The sequence below is a fragment of the Hippoglossus hippoglossus genome, chromosome 20 (assembly GCF_009819705.1).
Source record: "Hippoglossus hippoglossus isolate fHipHip1 chromosome 20, fHipHip1.pri, whole genome shotgun sequence".
Classification (NCBI taxonomy): domain Eukaryota; kingdom Metazoa; phylum Chordata; class Actinopteri; order Pleuronectiformes; family Pleuronectidae; genus Hippoglossus; species Hippoglossus hippoglossus.
Genome location: NC_047170.1, coordinates 9,114,171 through 9,133,138, shown reverse-complemented (window position 1 = coordinate 9,133,138; position 18,968 = coordinate 9,114,171). Strand labels below are relative to the sequence as shown.

The following is an 18,968-nucleotide window of genomic DNA, read 5'->3' as shown; positions in this document are numbered from 1 at the left end:
GTAGGAAGGGAGGAGAGAGGTGAAGAGAGAGAAGGAGGAAATAGGCGGTGGAGGGGGGGGGGGGTCCAGTCGCAGCATTACAACCGCATGATTGAGGGATGGCGGCGACGTTATAATGGCAACGAGGAGGAAAAAAAGGGCGAAGGCAGAAAAATAGAGTGACTGTATCGTCAAGGTGTCTTAATGCATATTCCATTCGTCTTCTCTCCTCTAAGATTTCTCATTCCTCAGTGGCGTGGGCGAATCAGATAGCCTGTATCAGATGGAAACCAATGGGAGATGCCGAAGTAGATCAAAGGTGTGGCTGCGGTTTAGATAAGTCTAGCCACCATGGAGACACAGTTCATCTGTCTTAAATGGCTGCTCATTTCTCTTGTCAGATAGGGGGAAGGCTATATATATATATATAGCTGTGATTAAGATGTCTAGGGCAACTCTTAGTGTTTAGTCAATACGAGACTCCCAAGGCCTCTGCTGATGTTGTTATGCTTCCTATTAAGGGTATTTGGTTTTAAATGAGCTGTTTCAGGCTTCTGCACTCTTGTAGAAGTGCACGTTGTTGACACAGTGATAACACTGTCGTGCAACCGCTTTACTATTTGGCAACCGTCCACTCGCGTGATCTCATGAAAGCACAAATGTTGGCCGGCTGAGGAGTCTGTATGGAGATGGCTGCTTTCTAACAAAGATGTTTGCCAAGGAAAGTAACATTTGAGACTTTTGCAAAGTTTCAAAGCAGCTCCGACACGTTTGTGTCTCTTGAGTTGAAAAAGGAGAGAAAACGAAAGCTTAAAGGCTGCTTGAAATATCAGAAAGCAAGAGCCATAAATGATCCTGTGAGTACAAACTGATTGTCCATTCACTTATTTTGTTGGATCAGTATCAAATACCACTCTATATGAAAATGAATGAATGAATGAATGAAATGAATGAATATGTATTTGTCTTCTTTTCATGCACAACTCACATTTCACCTATTCCATAAATTCTTCATTTTGCACCAAAATAATTAAATAGTTCATTTGTGCCCTTACGAACCACATCCTGGGGAGTAAATGGTTAGATTCCATCCATTATCTATACCAGTTATACTTCGAGGTGAGCTAGAGTCCAACTCCCCTTCACACTGACTCATATTCACACCTACGGACAAGTCTCCAACTAACCCAATCCCGATATACAAGTCTTTAGACTGTGGGAGGAAGCCAGAGAAACCAAAGAAAACCCACAGAAACACAGGGAGAACATGCAAACTCCATTGAGAAACACCTTGGACAAACTGCGATTCGAACCAGGAGCCTTCTTGCTGTGAGGGGACAGTGCTAACCCCCCCCCATCCCCATGCATCAAGAATATTTGTTGCAAGTCATACTTCCATCTCTCCCCTTTATCCCCATCTGTCTCCAGCACTGTTAACTGATAAAAGCAGAAACTGTGGGGTTTAGGATGTTTAAAAAGATATTTTCATGGCAACTGCTCAACATTTTTAAAACGTTTATTGGGCAAGGACCTGGAGTCGGACACAACGTCTTCATGGATTTTGATGCCTCATCTCTTGGTTCCAATACTTTGTGCAGTGTAGAAAACCCAAACTAGCTCACACGCTAAGATGGGGCAGCATCCAAAAGTACCGACTCATGCCTTATGCCCTGTTCCATGGCCTTCTGGTTTAAGGGGGGGGCCCCAAAGAAAGAGGCAGAGGAAACCATCGCTTTTCCTCCGCTCAGTATCAGTTTTGTGAAGCCCACAGAGCGTTCTTGCAATCCCAGAGGCCTCCTCGCCGGTTTAATAGGGTAAAAACGGGCCTGGCGCGTGCACACCACAGGCATGGAGTCTCTTGCTGCTGCTGCATGATGTCACTGGCAAACACTCAATGTGGGGGAACACACGGCCAAACAGCAAAACAATTTGTTTAATCATAAAGTGCATTTACATAAGGCAACGGCTGCATAAATGAATGCATAATTGAACAGGTTAATGCATAATGTAGTGCTCCCCCGGGACAATAAATAAAGTGCCTTTTGAAAACGTGTGAGACAGAAAAGGATAGACAGTGGCACATGGGGGGAGAGAGAGAGAGAGAGAGAGAGAGAGAGAGAGAGAGAGAGAGAGAGAGAGAGACAGACAGAGAGACAACACTACCCGCCAAGTGTCAGACAAAACATGAAACACGTTCAACGAGACAATGCCAAGGCCACCGAGGTAGAGAGAGGGAGAGGGGAAGAAAGAAAGGAATATAGTCAGAAATATATAAATAAAAAGGTGAAGTCTTGCTAAGAGGATTTCAGGACATGCTTCGTTTCTTTCCATAATCTGTCTATTAGCACCAAAGTATTTCCAGCTCTCATAACCATGACAGGGACACTATTAGTGACAAGCTCACACACCAATACAACTTAGCGCTGCCTCCTGGGAATTCATCCTTCACTCTCTGTTTGTCCTCTGCTCATTTTCTTTCCTCTCTCGTCTGCTATGACTCGTTCCTTCCATGGCTATAACCAAACTTTAAGATTTTTTTTTGGCCGAGTCTATTTCTTGTCTTCTATGCTCTTCACAGACTAACACCCCACCTTTCATTCATGTCAAGGGAGAAAGATGTTCATAAGTGTACAATTTCTAATCAAGATCAGAGGAGGTCATCAACCAATCAATGGGTAGCCACACCATAGACTATAAAGATGGACAACGTGTCTTCACTTCCTCCCACTATCTCGAAGAAATTTCATTTGGGCCTAGATTCAGCGCAGTAGTGATTGGGAAATGGACACAAGGTATTGAGTTACTGCTGAAATACATGCTCGACCAATCGCGAGTCTGTCTCATCGTGATTGGTCGAGCAAATTAAAACCAAAATTGAACACTTGGACACGCGTCAGTGCGATAACAAATACCTTAAATAACAGAAAAATGTATTTGATGTCTCCCTTGACTTTTTAGTTTGGTCCATGTCCCATCTGCAAATATGGAGGAGGCAGGGTTCAAGACCTGTACTGCAGCCAGCCACTAGGGGGTGATCGAGACACTTTGGCTTCACCTTTGGGGATACTGTCATGTCCTCCATCTTTATATACAGTCTACACACTGGCAGTTTTTATGTTGTTGAAGAAATCATATATAATTGTAGGATTTGTAAGAGAAAATCAGTTTCTTTGAAAGTAGGGGGGGTGAATGTAGATTTGTCTTGATACTTTAAAGTATCTATCGTGTAGATACAGTAGCCTTGTACTGTAAATCTGGGGATGTGACAGTGGTCTGTTGTCACATGTGGATACAGTGGCTGTAGAAGCTACATAGTTTCTTATCTTGGCTGAAAACACTTCTCTGTCGGCCATTTTATACAATTTCATGCTACTGGGACTCATAAATAAAGATGGATGACATGACCACCCCCTATACGTGAAACCAAAGCATCTGCAGTGTCACCTGGTGGCTGGCTGCAGTATAGGTAATATATTTTTGCCTTCTCCATGTTAGAGGACAGGACATGAACCAAACCAAAAAGTCAGAGTACATGGCAAATACATTTTTTGGTATCGATTTTTTATTTAATATGAAAAAAGGGGGGAAACGTCATGATTGACAGCTGAGACGGACTCACAATTGGTCGAGTGTGTGTGTCGGCTGAACCCATCGCTGCTGCGATGGGTTCTAGACTGTTGCTCCAAATGCGCGAGATGGAGGCTGTGTGTCGTGTTTATTTCTGGATAGTGGGAGGAAGTGGAGACGCGTCATCCATCTTTATATACGGTCTATGCTGTGACTCTACAGACCACTTCTAAGACAAGGAAACAATCTGACAGTTAAAACAACCTGTCTTCAAGAATATGTATCATCAAGGAAGGATTTATATAAATATTGTAGACGCACTGTATGTAGCTCCCACCTTCAGCATGTTCTGGTACCGGGACAGCACTGATTTTTAAACAGTTAATCTGAAGGGACCATAAAAGTTTCTCTGTAAATGATGTCCCACTAAAATGATTAGAGGCAGTTGTTGAGCGTGTTGAGCTGATTATCAGTGATACTTGAAGAAGGAAAAAAGGCTTTCTGACAGGCTAAGAAGGAATCACAGTCAGTCCCCCTCTGCACAGCTGCCACCGCCACATCCTCTAAAACCCCGGTGAATTCAACAACAAGCAAAAAAAATAAATAAATAAAAAAAAACCAGAAACAAAATAAACCGGCTGCTTTCATTAAAGCCACTGTTAAGTGTATCTCAGGATATACTCAGATACCTGTCAATGTCTGTTTCCATCGCAGCGGTCCACATCGCAAACATTGCGTGTGTGTACATGGCTGTCAGGTGAGATTGGAGCATTTACGCTGTGATGTGTCACACCTGATTACGGATACACGTTTCCTCCCCTCTCTCCCCCGTGCACGGCAAATATGTGCGGCGCGTGCACGGGCGCGGGCGTGTGACAGGCGCACATCAGCAGAGGCTTTGGCGGCTGATGACAGCGCCGCGACCTCTGATGACGCCCTCCATTTTGTCAGCGGCGACTCGCGCAGATTACCCCCAGCGCCATCTTCTTACTCTGTATGCTAATGAAACAGAGAGAGGAGTAATGAGAAGAGAGTGACAGATGAAGAAGAAAAAAAAAGAAGAGAGATGGAGAAAAGAGAAACAGAAGGCACAGGGAACTGTGTGAGGAAAAAAACAAAAACATGTGAGAGACAAGTGTTTGAATGTGTGTGACAGAGAGGAAAATAAGAGAGAACAAAAAAAAAGGGATAAGATGGCACATCTGTGAACACACACAGTGGGAGAGAGATGAAAAACGAATACAGTAGGTCGGACGTGGAGGAGAGAGAGAGAAATGGGGGAGACTAATGAAGGTCATCATCAGCCATATTGGGGCTACCTTGGATAGAAATTTAGGGAGAGAGGTAGGGGAGGCTGCGGCGAGTATGATGAATATGATTATAGGTGCGTGTGTGTGTGTGTGTGTGTGTGTGTGTGTGTGTGTGTGTGTGTGTGTGTGTGTGTGACAGTAATGAATTCAGGGTGTGGAATAGAAAAGGGATATAGGTCTCCGAATGTGTTGAATTTCAAACACCCAACGGTCACTGCTGTGCCACTGATCGCTCTGGATGTGTGTGTGTGTGCGTTTCCTGTGTCTGCATGTCGGTGTGTGTGTCTGTGTGTGTGTGTGTGTAGCCAGTGTGGATGGCTTTGAGCCGAGTTACTGAGTAAGAGACCCAGTCCGGCCTGCTGTAATTTTCCTGAAAACTAACAGAGCTGTCCAGAGACGTCATTAGCCAAAAGGCAAATTTCATTATTTCACTAATATGGAACATGACGACTCTTTTTGATGTGTCTCCCTGGCGCACACACACACACACACACACCCTTCTTCCCTGCTCCCTCCCCCTTTCCACCATATCCACGCCTACCACTGCTTTTTTTTTTGTCTATTTACGCCACCCCCCTCCTCTCTCGCCGTCTCCTCTGTACCCCCCCCCCCCCATTCAGAGGATCACCTTATTCAGAGCAGCTTTCCCTTTCAAGGTTGAAGAAAATGGCCATATGTGTGTGTGTGTGTGTGTGTGTGTGAGGAGAGGAGAAAGTGAGAGTGATTTTCATTCGTGGTCCCCCGAAAGGAGGTGAAGGTGACTCATCTTCAGCCCACAGCCGCACACACACACCTACACACACACACACACACACACACGCTGCCGTGCACTCCTTCCCCGTCCCCTCCATACCTTTGATGTGTATTTGAGTCAATGGCTAATCAGGTAGCATCAGGCCTAGTCCTCATTTCCCCTTCACACCGGCCCCATTAGGGAGCAGGCTTTCTGGAGCCGGCCGATAAGGACAATATGCTTTTTCTTTGGCGCTCTCTCTTCCACGTATACCCCAAATCTCCCACTACTCTCTCTCTCATCCTTTCTTTCTCTCTCTCATCCCGCTCTTTCCCTCCGTCTCTATACCTCAGCTAAATCTCCAGCGTCTTTCCCTCGTTCCTCCATCTCTCACTCCCCCCCCCCGTCGCCGGCTCCTCTCACCTCTCGCTCCTCTTTTCCATCTCGCCACCTTTCCCTAAACGTCCCATTACTCTTTTCTCTCCATCTTTAACCTCTCCACTCTCTAAATCACACGCTGCACCTCGTCCCACTTCATTCCTTTTTTTCTCCCCCCGCCACTCGGTTTCACTCTGCATCCGTCCATCACTCAGCTTCCCCCCCCTTCATTTCCAAACTTTGTCCCTAAATATCCAACTACGTTCTTTCAGTCTCTTCCCCGCGCCGCCCTCGTTCACTGCATCTCCTCTTTCCCTGTAGTCCTCAACTCCTCCATTACAACTTTTCTTTTCCTCTCCTTCAAATTGTCTTGTAATCTCTTCTTCCCTCTGGGTTTCCTATTTTCTTCAACTGTACCATTTGTCCTCACCTCCTTTTACCTCTAGCTTTACTCCTTGAGGGAACACAACAACTTCTTTTGAGAGATTGGCCTGATGGTCAACTTACTCATTAGGAGATGGGAGCACAGATACTGAAATGCATCATATGTCCCCTATTTTCTGCCATTCTCCACATTCAGGCATTATAATCTAAACTTATAATTGATGGTGGTACTTTTATCCTGAGACAACTGACATTTACTAAAAAAGTTGCCGGTAAATCTTGATGTTGTTCATATTGCTGGATTTCAGCATGATTCCATTACTAAATCCTTGTAATTTTGAATATTTTGCAATAAATATTGATCATCTTCATCAGAAACGTTTGTTCTTTCCTTTCATTCTAACTTGCACGGCAATGTGTTTATGATTCTGTCCATTTACAAGCAAATTATGTTTTAAGATCCATTTCTTTACGCAATGAAAATGGATGGATGGAGAGAGAGAAAACAAAGGAACAACAAATCTTTACTCATCTCATAGTGACAAATATTCATATTATTAAAGTAATACTTGTTACTTTCTGTGCTACTGCTGTTATTTACGAATCAATATTTATTTGGAGTTAGCTGCTCAGTTAGCTGCACAACAGCAAGTGTGTTCAGAGAAGCAGCTTAAGACACTTGGACCATGTAGACGAAGGATGGATGACATCACAGCGCTCCAAAAGTTAAGCCAAAGCATCTTGATCGCCCCCTGCTGGCTCTCTGCAGTATAGGTCATAAACTCCTCCATGTTAGTGGAGGGGATATAGACCCCTCAGTTTAGGTAGCTCTCATAACACAGACGTATGTTCAAGCTGAGACTGACTCACGATTGGCCGAGTGCGTGTATCGGCTCCCTCTCCTGATCGCTACTTTGCGGACTCTGGCTTCAAATGATCAGGACAAGATGGCAGCGTTCGCACCCGGGGCATTTTGGCTTCATTTCTGGATAGTGGGAGGAAGTAAGACACATCATCCATCTTTACATACAGTCTCGGACGTATAAACATTTTAAAAACCATCATATCTTATCTCTTTAGCTATCAAATTGCACTGCTTACTATTCAAAATGTTCCATAATCACTGCAGGTTTACTGCTGCTAGTTGTAGCACTAACTCGAATGTAAAATCGAAATCAATAAAGGTTTTTCTTCAATTTATTTGGATGCTGACGCTGCTTTATTGATAGTGAATAACTCCCTTCTCCCTCATGCAAGACCTACATACTAACCTATACCTGCAGAGTACAACACTTTATTAGCTTCTAACTATCTTGTTGCACACTAGCTCTGTTCATCCATCATGGACCAAGTACTTCTGGGTATTTTAGTCCCTGGTTTTAATCTGTCCCTCCCTCTCCCCCCATGAATTTGCCTATTGTCTTCCTCCACCAGCTCAGTAACCTTTACATACTGGTTTTGCATTTCCCCATGTTGACTCATGTTTCATATGTGTCTAATCTACAAAGCCAGGCCCAGCAAAATGACTACAAGATGCACAGTTTGCACTGCTGGTCGACCAAGTACTGCACTGAAGAAGGAAACGATTGATGTGTACTGTAAAAAGTCCCTGAATTGATAACTCATTCAGTCAGTCTAATTCAGCTGAAATATGTTCTCATTTTGCAGACTTGTACTTAGATTTTAGTCGTTTCCTGCATGTGATTTTGGTGATTTGGACATTTGGAAAACAGTAAGAGAGCGGAAGTGGAAGGGGAGGAGATTGCCGCCCAGTGGCAGGTTCATACCCTCAGTGTACATCCAGGGAGTCAGACTACAACAGCTACAGACACCTCGACTGTTAGGTAATATGTCGCCCCCTATTTATTTGAAGAATGAATTTGCCCTTTAAATGCAATATACATAGAGAATTGGGAATGACTTTGGCAATTCCAGAGACGTAATTCACATTGCTATATATAAAATCAACATGTGACAAAAACCTTTATATATTAAATATTTAATGACGTATACATTTTTTAAATTTGTATCAGTGGCACAATCGTACTGATAGCAGCAAAAGCCTTAAGGGCTTTTCCAGGTCTCAGATGTAAAAGTTGTCACGGATAGATATGACTGTTTATACTCAAAACCAATAATATCAAATTACTAGAATAAAAGTGTTTGTTTTTAAATAAATAAAAAAGTAGTCACCGATTATTTTTAATGAGTTGTTGAGGTACAGGGTGCAAATGTCGTTGCTGTTATCATGTAGTACTATTCTGGTATTGCCCAAATCACTTAAAACAACACATTTATGGATTATCATTTTTCTTTAATCCTAACATCTCGTAAGTAATATCACAAATGAACCTAAAATGACTTCTATAAATACATTTCCTCAGTGGGTTCATGTTTGTTGCAAAATATATATATATATTTGAAACTTGGCTTAAAACAAACAAGAAGAATCAATTGCAAACACAATTTGTTGCAGAGCTGCTTATGACATTGGCAAGCACGCAGGCTTTTTGTGTGATTATTAGCATGGGCAACCACACAGAGACCCACAGAGAAGCTGGGGTGGAGCTGACACACACACACACACACACACACACACACACACACACACACACACACACACACACACACACACACACACACACACACACACACACACACACACACACACCAGTCATTTGTATCTTGAAACGAGGATCAAATAATGCCTCGTAAACACTGTAATGAGTGCCATGATGATCAACAGCTCCTCCGGTCTCTCTCTCTCTCTCTCTCTCACTGTGTCTCTCGTGGTCGAGGGCCCACAACTGTTCAAAAAAAACAGCCAGATGCTAATTTGGGATAAAAAGATAAATACTGACTTGCAATATTTTGCTGGTCTACCACAGATTTCCAGGGGACCACACATACAGCGGTGAAGTACCACACACGCTCATTTGATGAAATTAGGTTAGGAAAGGAGCCTGTTCGGTGCGTTCCGTCTGTGAGAGAAAGTGGTGTGGAAATTAAGAGCCTGTATGTGCTCTGTGTGTGTGTGTGTGTGTGTGTGTGTGTGTGTGTGTGTGTGTGTGTGTGTGTGTGTGTGTGTGTGTGGCTGACTAATCCCTCCACAGAGCTGAAACGAGTTAAAAACACATCAAAGGGAAGCTTAACCTCTGTGAAACCTCACTGGGTTTTCAAGAACAACAAATGATCATTCTCCTCATTGTTTCCAGGGGGACTTTTTTCACCGCTGCGCTGCTGACTTTTCTCCTCAGTCCTGGGAGTTTTCAAAAAAAAAGCAACAAAAAAAAAGCCTGTGGTTTCATTTTTAATGACTGTGCCGTTTGTGTGTGTTTGCGAAAGGATATAAACGCGTGTGAATGTGTGAGTGGGTGCGTGAGTGTGTGTGTTTGCACATAAAAGAAGGGTATTTTTGAGTGTGACATGGCAGATGAGGAAAAACCAAGCTAACAAGGACGTGCAGTTCTGTGGGAAATCATTAAAATGTATGACATCCTAAACAGCCATACAACAGCTACGCGTATACACAAGCAGTGAAGACAGGTGGGGGACAGGTGGGGGACAGAGAGAGAGAGAGAGAGAGAGAGGACAGCCACCTGTGGTCTGAGACCTTCTCTCCACAGAAATCTCATTATCCCAGTCTAATAGTGCTAAGTTCAGACATTTGCATGCTTCTTTTCCTCGTCCTTGTTTGCATGAACGAGCAGTATTCATGTTCAACCACTGTACGCACACAAAGAGACGCATGAGTCGCCTGTGAATGCTCACGACAGCAGATCAAGTGTGTGCGAGTGCGCCGCCATTATACTTCCCTCGATACCATACTTACCTCCGCCAACGAGGTTAAGCTCTCACCGCTCTATGTGTGTGTGTTTGTTTGTTTGTTTGTTTGTTTGTTTGTGAGCCAGATTATGCAAAGATTTGTGAAAGGGTGTGATACTGTTCAAGGAAGAATCGACAAAAAATGTGTGCAGATCCAGATCAGAGGGCAGGAATTTTGTTATATAACTTTTAACATTTTTTACGTTTTCGCAGATTTTCAAGGAAAAACTGATGGATTTTGATTTAAAACAAAATCTGGCAAATTAAGGTAACTCATATCTATGCACGTGTGAAATTTGTTGCAGCTTGATTGAATTAAAGGGGACTATTGTCTATGGACTGAGTAGCGGTTTTGTTAACACCTTTGTCATGTAAAATTGTAAGAGTTATGTAATACTACCATTGTTGGCCTGTCGTTACAAGCTCCAACTGGCAGAAATAAAACACTATTGGCATATTGACAGATTGGGGGGGAAAAGAAAGAAAACAGGGGGAGAAATGTGCGACCACTTACGGATGTATCTGTTTTTATTTTTCTGTCAATACAACACGGCGACTCAAACACAACAACGTGGAAAAAGAAACGTTTTCAAACCATAAAACAAAATGCTCAATACTAAACATCCAATCTACTCAAGCACACAGTCACCCACAGGCACTGACAAGAGGGGACAGAAGCACGCAGACATGAAATGTGCTCACACACAAAAGACACAGGGCCACATTCACCACAGTGCATGTAGGACACATGGCGCGCAGCTGCAGTGCAATCAGACTGTGTTACAGCCATTCCCTCAGACATCTGAGGTATGTCTGTGGATGCTGATGATGTGCCGTCCCTCATTCATCTCCAGTGTAAGACACATTCGTCAGCACTGGGAATTAGTGCTTTAGTACGTTTACTTCATTTGCTGGCTGAATTAAATTCATTGTAGTTCAGCAGAACTCCTCTAAGTGCGGCCGATTCAGGGCTAAGTGCAAAACAAGATCCTTATTTGAAGAAGTAACTGGCAATTTTGTGAGATATCTCTGCTTGGAGCATTTTTACACGTTGAGAATGCAATCAATTGCTTTTTTAATAGTTAAAAGTGTCAGTTTTTTTCTCAAATTTTTTTTTTCTCAGAGTAAATCTCTTCAAGGCGTAGCAGTGGAGCTATTTTTTACTTCACTCTGGACGATTTGAGTAAATTCCATCATCTGCTGGTTCCGGAGCCCCCCTCAGGCAAAAAGCACCCAGGGACTTGACTTTGACCTGGAGGACATTAACCTCATACTGAATACGCTCCCTGGCGAGGAGGTGGAGGTCAAAGAGTCATGACAGGTCAAAGTCTTCAGGGGGCTTCATTTGGTCAGATCCTTGCTCGTCCTCCCCGACCAAGCATCTCCCAGAGAGGCGGAGACAGAGCTCTCGGCAGCCGGCCTCGTCCAGAGCGACGCTCCGGACAAAGCCCGGGACTCACCTGGTTTCACGAGCCCATCTCCGCTCTGCTTGGTTCAGGTTAGAATCTCATCAGTCCGCCCCGTCGCCGGGTGCAGGCCCAGGGGATTAGGGAGACGGAGGGGTGAAGGAAGGAAGGCGGAGGGAGGAGGAGGAGGGCGGGCGGCGAGGGAGATGGGGAGCTGGACGGAGGAGCTGCGCTGGGGGGGTGGGAGGAGGAGGCTGCGCTTGTCGACGCATGGACCTCTCCTCCTCCAGCTGCCTGCGTAACCGCTTATTCTCCCCGCTGAGAGCGTTTAACTGGAGAGAGAGAGAGAGAGAGACATTGAGAGACGTGCACAGACGACATGTAATAACAATGTTGCTGTTTTTTTTTTTTTAAACCCTTCATGTATGACCGTAGAACAGACTGAGGCAGCGGGGAGAGGGGACAGCGTCAGGGGCGACGCCTCCGGGGAGTTAAAACATCACACTTGTTTAGTTGAATCAAGGAAACTGCAAAACTTAATTTGATGTCGCCAATGAAAATTAACCACCAAAAGTCAACAGCTATCACGTTGATGAAGTAGCTGGCATCCCATTATGTGCTTAATTCATCTTTCACAGTTGCTTTCATGCCTGTTGAAACAGAAATGCAAATGGGTAAAAAAATTGCGAGGGGGGATTCTTTTTTTATTTATTTTTTTTCCAGGGACAGTATTGAGTTCACAGTTTGAGATGGTTGCAAGTGGGAGTCGTGCAACGGTGTAAATTTCGACATGAAAACAACCAATTTGAGCGATCATTAGAGTTCTATTTGACACAAAATCATCCGTGACACAAAACAAATCTCACAATCGTCAGAACATGATTGGCCTCCCACGAAACACAATTACAGACGAGCTCAATTGAGGGTGTTTCATGTTTTTCGGCGAGGACCGCTGGGTAGAGGCAGGGAGGAGAGCGAGTTAAAAAGTGTCTTTAGAAAAATGCAGTTGTTGTAAACCGTGGTAATTGTATGCAAAATATGCCAGTCGGAGAAAATTGTAATAAGGTGGATAAAAGAGAATAAAAGATTTAAGATAATGTATTTTTAGTTACGAGGAAGAGTAAAATAAGAACTTAAAGGATAAGGAGACAAAGAGACATGTCGGGTAATGACAGTTGCACTCATCCACATCTGTTTTTTTACTGTGTGTGTGTGTGTGTGTGTGTGTGTGTGTGAAAGCTGAGGTTAAAGAAGGATGTCACATCGACATGTCTGGCCATGTGTGCATGTATATCTTTGTGTGTGTGTGTGTGTGTGTGTGTGTGTGTGTGTGTGTGTGTGTGTGTGTGTGTGTGTGTGTGTGTGTGTGTGTGTGTGTGTGTGTGTGTGTGGGTGTGTGTGTGTGTGTGAGACAGAGAGAGAGGGAAAAAGAGGCAAACACAAACGGAGATGAGACAGACATATTTTTGCACTGTTCCGCCAACATTACCCTTCCAGACATTGCTCACGTACACACTCACACATGCATACACACACACGCACACTCAATAAATCTGAGCAATGTATTACATCTGATGACTCGAAATAGCTGGGGTCTGAGGCTTAACCCTCGAAGAGCCGGTGACATGTGTGAGAAGTATCCTAAGATGCTTAAAGAGTATTGACTATCTCCCAGCAGCATCCTCCGATGTCTTCATTTCACATTGTGCCAAAAGCAATGTAATTTCTAGATAAAAACACTGAGCGCTGACATTTATAATTAACTGTACATTCACGGGGACCTGTTTAATTTGCCTGGTGTTCGGTGGCTCTGGATGCTTTTTTCTAATTGCAAGTGGGAAGAGAAGGGAGGGAGGGGGGGGGGGTCGGAATTAAAAATCACAGCTTGTCTCCTCAACCTTCACATTCTACGGGTGAACTGGTTCGCATGTGTTCGGATCAAAAGAATGTGTACACGTCGGGGGGAGAGTGAAAGAAAGAGGGAGGGAGAGACAAAAAGACGTGAAGGAGGGAAGAGGGGGGGGGGGGTGTTTTAAAGCTGGTGGATGAGTGTGTTTGCACTTTTCATTTGTGTAGCTCAGTTTGGATTAATTCAAATTATGGAAACTACTGAGCTCTGAAAAGACGACAGGAAACAGCAGTTTGAACAATTTCCCCCTATATTTGCCAGAAGAAAAAGTTTTTAAAGCTGGGGTTGGTAATCCTGGAAAACCGAGCAAGAGGAGGCTACACTTTTAAAAAATGCAGACAACTTTATTTATTGATGGCTGCCAGGACGTGAAGAGGACTTCAAGAAATAAATTAAAAGTGTTTCAGAAACAAATTACCAACCCTGTCTTTAATTGTTTTTTTGTTTTCAATGAAGTTTCACCTCAGTTTGAGTACAATGATCTGTCAGTATAAAATAAATTCATAATACTACAAAAGACTGTAGACCTGCAGCTGCTTGTGAAGGTGGAACTTTATTGCCTCATTCATCTCTCTATTTTTTCTTTAATAAATCTTTGCATGACAGCATGAAACACACTGGACATTAGCTGACTCTGAAAAAGAAATTAACAGCTTGCCTGATGCTAATCAAGCCTTGAAAGAATCTCATAGTTTGTCCTCTGATCGTCATCTCTGTCCCGGTCGATGGGAATTCACTTAATTCGCATTTAATCTCGTGTGACATTTCAAAAGTTTGCATGAAATCCGCCTGACAGTCGAAAAAGGGGAAATCAAGCTTGTGTGTGCACCCGGGTGTGTGTTGTACAGCAAGTGTTAATGTGCGCCTGTGGGTGAATGAGAAAGAAACAGTCCTAAACCAGTTTGACTGTGAGTAAATGAGATGGATCAGAAAAGCAGAGACACAGACCTGGTGCGTCGCCCAATGGCGTTCACACATAAACTCAGCGTCTCTACTGATATATGTATGTGCAAAGGCTTAGTTGTGTGTGTGTGTTTTTGTTTGTGGGTGTGTATGTGTCTGTGTGTGTCCAGCGAACGGTGCAGCCTTGTGAAAATGAACTGTCCATATCCTTCTCTCCAACTCTGCTTGTATGTTTGTGTGCGCGTGTGTAGACTGTCCACGTCGGATCGATGTGTGTAATGATTCACACTGGAGATTAAGAGGTGCTATTACACACCTGACCTGTTAAACAACACCTCTCCCTTTCCATCTGCCCGTCTCGTCCTCCCCTCCCGCCTTTCCCGTCTCCAACACGCCATTTTCTTCTCGACACCGCACTACATTAAAACTTCAACAAGTACCCGGCTTTTTTTTCTTTCTTCGTACGCACCGTCAATCAGCGCAGCCATTCCGCAAACTAACAAAAGTCGGGTGAGCCGTTCCCCAGGCCCTGGAGTTTTTTGGAATACTGAGGGGGCTGAGGAGCACTTTTGATTCGTCTCTCCTTTGGTGATTTGTTGACTCTTGTGAAGTTCAACACGGTTTTAAAAAATGTCAGCGCTTCCTCAGAATAATTCCTCTGTGTTTTTTTTCCCCCCACATTGTTTTATCACAGCGGGCCGTTTCCCTACGCTGTCATGGAGAGATCAGCGCGGCTGTATTGATATACATCCCTCTCTCAGTTTCATGAAAGGGAAATCATTTACCGGTGGAAAGAAACGTCACTGCCTTCTCCCGATACAGTTTGCTCCCCCCCCCCCCCCTCCCTCTCCATACCATGCACAAACCCCCCCCACCCCACCCCGCTGCCGACTTTTCACTTTTATCGTAGGAAGAGGAAATGGATGTCTCTGCGCGCCTGTGTGTAAGTGCGTGTGTGCGTTTGAACTTTGACGCATGAAAGCTTCCTCTTCTGTGTGAGCTCAACAGCATGTGGGCCAGTGTGCAGGTGTGCGTTTCTATCTGTCGGGTAAAAAGGACTGTCAGGCCCCGGTGTGTGAGTGTGTGTGTGTGTGTGTTTGTGTGTGTGTGTGTGTGTGTACGTGTCTTACTTGTTGATTTAGCATTCCGATGGCCTCCAGGTTGCTCCGCAGTCTGGTCTGCATTTGCTCGATTTTGCTGAGGTTTAGAGCCACACAGGTCTGATTTTCCATGCTGCAACACAATATTCGGACACATTCACACAAACATAAATCAAAAGCAACTTTGGCATTTTTAAATCTTGGTACCTGAAGCACTGTCAGGCAACAGAATAATGAAAACAGGCTCATTTGTTATAAACCAAAATATATTCAGTATACACTTTCTTCTATCGCAGTAAACTTTCCAACGCCAGTATTTTTGTATTTGCCGGGAAAGTCCAATCGAATGTCCAGAAAAATCTGGGGCATAAAGAAGTTGGCGTACATCGTCTTCATTATAACCGTCTTCATTTAAACTTATTACTAAACTGGAAGATGGGTGAGCAAATGGGTTCCAGAAATCATTAAATTATATATATGAAAGCGCATGTACAACTGGAAAAAATAAAAAAATAAATACCCAACGAACGCCACTGCAGCCAGAGAACATTAAGAGTACAAGAAGACATTTAAGATTTTAAGTGTTTATTAAAAACGTTTGGGAAATGACAAACAAATGTTAGGTCTGCTATCTTCAAACCCAGGGCTGAGTAAGGAATGACTATTAAATTAACGACGCTGGATAATGGCGCTCTGTACGGGCTGAGGAGCTCGCTGCCCCCGCTTTACGCTCTTCCTTTCATGCCCCAGTGAACCTGTCCAGTTAGCATTCGGGGGAAAAAACCTTCTAAATACTTTATTGAATACTTCTTAGCCCATTAAAGTACCACTGTACCTCTCCGATGTTAATTTTCTTGTAACAGGCTGGGTTTTTCTATCAGAACAATGAATGGAGAGAGGGTCCCGATTTTGCTTCAGTTGAGGAGACACGCGCGCTCATCGAAACGCTAATAAATGCGTCATTGTCCCTGTAGATGTTGTCTAGCAGACACACAGACACACACAGACACACATATAAACTTTTGCCCCTATTAGCCCCAACTTAAAACATTTAAGATCAGACGAGACACTCGAGGTAGATGCTAATATGTGAAGTGACATTTTTGTCTGAAAATCTTATGAGAATTATCAGTGAAACAGTTCGGCTGCAAATTTATTTCTAACCATCTCTGGTAAACAACAACCGAGAGACAATAACAACAACATGAACAACAGCGACAGTAACACCACTGACGTGAAATGCTAACGAGTTTATATCTCTACAATCTCAGTGAGATATCTACTTTTAAATTTTGGAGTTGGATCGATGGCAGTTTATGATTTGTCAATAGACGATGATGCAATGTTGAGTTACAAAACATAGTTAAAACACTGGATAGAACCCCTTCTCAAAAAGAAGAGAAGAAGAAGAAAAACAAACCTAGCAGCAATGCGTACTATTTGTGCAGTATGACATCACATCTATGAACACATAAAAAAAACACACAGAATGCAAAAGAACAAAGAAACAAACAAAAGAGGGACGGTTGTAAATTACACAATGTTCTTCATGGAAGTCATAACTCATCAAAAGCATCTCAACGATTGTGTTATTCAAGAGTTAATCTTAAGGTAAGAGTTTCCATATTTGGTCCAAGAACGTTGGAAGTTGGAAGGGATTTAACTTTCCAAAAAAAGGTCTGCATTTCTGCATGAAATATGTCACGATAAATAATAGTCTGCATCTATTTGAAGATGTGGATTTGAGTGGTGATCAAGACGAGAACAGTGCTGTATAAATACAGACCAGAAACAAAGAACTACACTCATACACCGGTTTCCAACAGAGGCCTAATGTGAATCACCGTCTAGTAACCAGCTAACTAATTCAGCTCGGCCAGTGTAAGCATTTTTAAAGGAAACCCTCATTTCCTGCAGATGACATTCATAATCTGAGTATAATTGCAGCTGACCGTTACAGATGGTTTAATTTCACACCATAATGACGGGAAAAAGAACTTTAATAAGGAGAAATGCTGAAAAACTCCTTTGATGTTTCTAAATTGTGAAAGTTTGCTATTTTTTTAAAAGATGAGCTTCAGTGAGGGAAAAATAGTGATGCACGTGCCAACTCTATAAAATCCAGAGCGCCACATCTCTGCAGATTCTTCACATGATTTAAACTCTTTCCTCGGTGGTAATGTGGTCTTCAGCAGATCATGAAACATCGCCGCCGCTGAGACAACTGTGTGAGATTTATGCACCCGATGTGAGGAAGGCAGCGATGCGCCGAGCGCCTGGCATGACGCCTGTGTAAACATGTGTTCCTGTGTTTACACGCAAACATGGTTGTGTGTAATTAGCGGCCTAACCCAATCAGTGTGTGTATAATTACAGTCATTAGTGTCGGAGCCAAGCTGCCATGCTCTCTAAACTAGGCAATAAACATGGCTCCTCTCCTGCTGCAATCGAGCGCTCATCGTTCTTATTTACTGCTTTCATATTGCTGTAAATTTTATGCAAGCCTTGACTCTGCTCCCGCACGTCGCCTTCTTATCTCCTCTTGCTGCTTCTCTGTCACTTTGGTGCTCCGTGTTTGTACAAATCCTCTGCTGTGATCTCCGGGGTTAGTTAGTGGTGCGACTGATGAAGCCTGATGCTTTATGAGCGCCCCCCCCCCCCCCCGACGGGTTGTGTCAGGCAGTCACAGAGTCAATGCTGCCGGCAGCAAACAGCACCAGTCTCTGCCTTCACTCTGCACTGGAGTTTCTCATGTTTCAGATACACTGAGGTGAAAGGACAACGATTTTTGATAACAAATCAATAAATCTAAGACTGGAGAATAAAAACTGTTAAGAAACACACTATAAAGATAAGAGACTTACATTCATCTGCTATGTGTTAAAGTACTTAAAAACATGGTTGTTAAGATTTCTATATTGTATTAAATCATCTAATCATCGTCATCTAATTTCCATGTTGCTGCTGTATTATGATATAATCAATACCAATAACATTAATCAAATTAGTCAAATACCTTTTTGGAAACTTGTGGATGAAAAATTTACAGTGACAGCTACATTTGTCAATTTAGTAAGTACACATAGATACAACTGGAGCCGAATAATATAAAACATATTAGGAACAACTATCAGTATACAATGGCCTGAAATGGGCCTGCGCCTGAAACCTTACCTGGGAGGTACTAAGTTTGTGGGGGCCTCAGCTGGTGTGCGGACATTTCCTGGCGCTCTGGTTTTCATCACTTCTGTGCAGCACGTGTCAAGTTTGGATGAGCGTGCTTTTAAAAACTGAATGACACTGAGCAACATGGGATGGTTGTTTGTCTTGTGTGCCTGTGATACGCTGGCGACCTGTCCAGGGAGTGCTCCACTTCTCAGATAATGTCGGCTGGGTTTGGGTCCAGCCCCACCCCCCCCGCAAACCTCATAATAAGCGGTAAAGATAATGGACGGATGGATAGAACAACATGCC

The 18,968-nt window shown here is 43.5% G+C and overlaps 1 protein-coding gene across 10 annotated transcripts in view; it reads right to left on the bottom strand.

Moving 5' to 3' along the window:
- Positions 1–18,968, bottom strand: part of LOC117754232 (trichohyalin-like) — a 130,535-nt gene that overhangs the window by 26,780 nt on the left and 84,787 nt on the right. For 7 of the 10 annotated variants that reach the window (XM_034573051.1, XM_034573058.1, XM_034573053.1 and 4 more), the window contains 2 exons: positions 15,525–15,627; positions 10,678–11,914 (listed from right to left, as the gene is read on the bottom strand). In XM_034573051.1, the coding sequence (XP_034428942.1) occupies positions 11,723–11,914; positions 15,525–15,627 (295 nt within the window). In that variant the 3' untranslated portion in view covers positions 10,678–11,722. Of the gene's footprint in view, positions 1–10,677; positions 11,915–15,524; positions 15,628–18,968 lie in introns of those variants that run through there. The other 3 variants (XM_034573055.1, XM_034573057.1, XR_004612369.1) reach the window with 2 other exon arrangements.